At 38.8% G+C, this 3,873-nt stretch overlaps 1 protein-coding gene across 1 annotated transcript in view; it reads right to left on the reverse strand.

Moving 5' to 3' along the window:
- The window catches only part of FLT3 (fms-related tyrosine kinase 3), a 61,505-nt gene that overhangs the window by 37,910 nt on the left and 19,722 nt on the right, over positions 1–3,873 (reverse strand). Inside the window, exon 5 of the mRNA XM_014548532.1 lies at positions 538–665. Within this exon, the coding sequence (XP_014404018.1) occupies positions 538–665 (128 nt within the window). The remainder of the gene's footprint in view (positions 1–537; positions 666–3,873) is intronic.

Genomic DNA, 3,873 nt, shown 5'->3' on the forward strand with positions numbered 1-3,873 from the left:
ACAATTTTTTCATCAACATATTTTTGTGAGACTTTGTTCTCAGCATTAAATAATATTAAAACGAACAAAAGAAACTGGCTAACAGATGAAGTTAGTGGCGCTTGCTTGGCCTTGAAGTGCACCAAGTATGAACCTGCAATCGAAGAATTAGCAGACAAACTTCAGCACCAAAAAAGTCACTAATTTCTAGTTTTCGTACCATTTGATTATCATTGTTTTTATTATTATTTTTTCCTAAATGTACATTGTTTTTCTGTTTTTGTTCATTTTATACCTATTTTTTGGTTGATTTCTCTTTGTTAAATGGCATTTAATTATATAAAATAAATATCAAAAATATAAATCTTTTTTTACTATGGTTGCAAATATCAAAAAAAATTATGAATATTTCTATATGTGACACGACACCAGAGTTAAGTTAGGGTTTTTCAAAATTTTGACACGACAAGCTCAAAAGGTTCACCATCACTGACCTAAACGGTCGCAGTAGTCCCAGATCGTTTCTAAGGAATAGTCACTGAAACATTATGGTCTTACCTATAGTGAACAGCTTGGTACATTCCCTGCCCAGCTCATTTCTTGCACAGCACCTTATGTCTGTTCCAAATAACTCATAAAGTACACTTTGCTCCTTTGTAACAATGGGTGGACTTTCTCCTTTATAGCTATAATTAGAAAATAAATGTCATTTGACTAAACATATTTTAAAATTACAAATGAATGTTCAGGAGAAGAACGAAGTTACAGGTTGCAGAGCCTGTTTTATTAAGAGTCTATTTAAGAGTGCAAAGAGGGAGCAGGTCAAGGGGCATTAGATAAAAACCCACATCTGTCATTTCAGCCGAGTTCATAGGGGACTAGTTACACTCTATCTCAACAATGAGAAGAACACTCGAGAGAATTACATAATAGAACAGTTTCCAACTTTTTGTATTTGGTGACTCCTTTGTTGCTGTTTAGAGAGAAAAAGAATTGAGAAAGAAGACAGAAGTTAGGGGAGGAAAAGAGGGAAAAGCATGATTAAGTTTTATAATACAGCTTAACAGAGCTTTTCTTTGAAGCACAGAAGAGACAACCAGTTGAGAGGGAGTCATCAGTTCCCAGAACTAACAGGGGAGAGTCGAGGTGTCCCTCCTAAGGGACATCAGCCACTTCTCAGGACTTGGTGGAGCTCCCTTTCCTCTCCTCCCTCAGCGGAGGATGGACGTTGGCCCTCTGTTCGTTGGTTCGTTGGTCCTCCGGAGAGCTCCCCTAATCATGACCTTTCCCAAAGCAGAGACGCTTTTGGAGTCTGTGTACAGTCACTTTTCTCCTCTTTATCATTTTAGGCAGGTGTGTTTTTTTCTTTGTTTATGCATCATCCCATGAGAGCTTTTTTCCTTTCTTATTATATTGAAGCAGGATAGCAAAAGCTAGGAAAATGCCTTGGCAAGTGTCATGGAGAAACAGAAACAAAGCTAAACAAACTGGCCAAGCAATTTACAGACAAATAATAAATTGCAAGGTCTTATCTTTCCTAACCAAGCATACCTAGGAGCAAATGGTTTACACATTCCATACTGGGTGCCGGGGGACAGACCTGCCTCCCTCAGGTACCTCTTCGATGACATTCTTTCAAGGTGAAACTGACCAGAGAATGACCCAGACTCCTCTATCCGTTCATTTCAATGAATCAGCATACTGAAGGACAGACCTGGAGAGCTGATAAATATTCTGCTGAGATCTCCCCTAAATTTTCTGCCTTTAGAAAACAGATATAAAAACCCTCAAGATAAAGGAAGCCTGTGTGTGCTCTCGTTGGAGTATGCCCATGCCCCTCCATTTCTCGGTTGTATACTTTTGCTGCCTTTCTCCTAAACTCCAAGGGTCCCCACGAAACGTGCAACCACGGGAGCAATGGGCAGCAGCAGGGGTCCCGAGCTAACCCCCTAAACCGGTCCCTAAGGCCCCCTTTTCTCTGACTTCCCAGTGAGCTAGCAGCAGCCTCCCTTAGCTCACTTCTTTCCTATAACATTTCTAGAGGCCAAAGCAGCTGCGCCTGTTTCTCTCCTGTTGCTTCTTCTATCCTAAGCCCTTTATTGTTTCACTGTCCCAGCTTTAATAAACATACCCTCAAAATCACCGGGACTCGTGTTGTAAAATCTTTCCTGTACAAAGTCAAGAACCCACACACTACTGCCAGCCTAGGCAGACCCACTCTGGGCCCAGTCCCTTTCCAGGGACAATAAGACAACAATAGTTTGGGTTCATTGTAGGAATTTTGGAAAATTTAGGGGGAAAAAAAACAAAGAAGAGTTTTAAATTACCCAGATTTTTGTGTGTAGCTTTCTAATTTTCTTTTTTTAATATATTTTATTGATTTTTTACAGAGAGGAAGAGAGAGGGATAGAGAGTTAGAAACATCGATGAGAGAGAAACATCGATCAGTCCCTTTCCAGGGACAATAAGACAACAATAGTTTGGGTTCATTGTAGGAATTTTGGAAACTTTAGGGGGAAAAAAAACAAAGAAAAGAGTTTTAAATTACCCAAATTTTTGTGTGTAGCTTTCTAATTTTCTTGTTGTCTATGCATACATCACATACCTATCTACAGGTAATCTCTTTTTCTTTCCCATCTAAAATTTGGGATCACATTAATATCATTTCTTTTTCTCCCCTTTCGTCCTATTTTACAACAAAAGTTGTTAAATAAATTTTAATTAGCTAAAATTGCATACATTTTTACTTTGTGAAAATTTAGCGATTGCACATTTAAAAACCAAAAGTAAACAGTTATGTGGTACTTACCATCTCCAGGCATAGTTCTTTGTGTTTCAAAATTTGCAAATCATTTAATCACCATAGCAATCTTATGAGATAAGTACGGTTACCATCCCCATTCTTCTGATGAGAAAGGAGATTAAGCAACATGCTCAAGGCCACACAGTTAGTTAGCAAGCCAGGGTTCAAACTCAGGCCAGATTCTATGTCCTTAAACAATCAATTTAAACTGCTCTCTTCCAAAATAAACAGAATAACCACAAATTAAGCATTTATTTCCAGGGAATTTCTTACTTATAGGGAACAATGCACTACAGTCCATACCTTTCTTTTTCCCCAACCAGATACTCAGGGAGCTAACAACCCTGTAACTTAAAGGGCTTTTATTCGTGTTGTGTTATGTCCAGGGAGGACCCTGCAGTTTAGTGAGGCAACATAGGAGAGTTCCAAAAGGCCTCCTTACTAAAACAGAGACCCCCTCGCCCCCTGTTAAAGTCCAAGCTAATCATTCCAAACGCCAAAGTTTCCTGTTAACATGGTGACAAGTTCAACTGTGCATCCAGTATGACATCAACTGTGTTAGAAAAAGACCAAATAAGTATAGGAATCATCACAGTTTCCTCTATATACACATCGTACCTTTCACTCTGCGAATCACGAAACACCCATTCCACAGTTGGTTCTGGAATGCTCTCAGATATGCAGACCAGGGCGTCCTCATTTTCCATTTTTCTAAAGTATGGTCTCCTTAATGTGTAAAGCAGTGTATCTAAAGCATCACAAATTATTAGTATTTTAACATTTTAAAAATTGTATTAGCAGTACCCTCAAAAAAATTCTGTATCATTAAGAAAGGCTAATATTGCATGGCCAGTGTGGTTCAGTGGATTGATCATTGCCCATGCACCTAAAAGTTGCTGGTTCAATTTTTGGTCAGGGCATATGCCCAGGTTGCAGGCTCGATCCCCAGTAGGGAGCATGCAGGAGGCAGCCAACCAATGCTTCTCTATCATCGATGTTTCTGTCTTCTATCCCTCTCCCTTTCTCTCTCTCTCTAAAAAAAATAAATAAAAACATTTTTTTAAAAAAAAAAAAAAAAAGAAAGGCTAGTA

Source organism: Myotis brandtii, unplaced genomic scaffold (genome assembly GCF_000412655.1).
Source record: "Myotis brandtii unplaced genomic scaffold, ASM41265v1 scaffold513, whole genome shotgun sequence".
Taxonomy (NCBI): domain Eukaryota; kingdom Metazoa; phylum Chordata; class Mammalia; order Chiroptera; family Vespertilionidae; genus Myotis; species Myotis brandtii.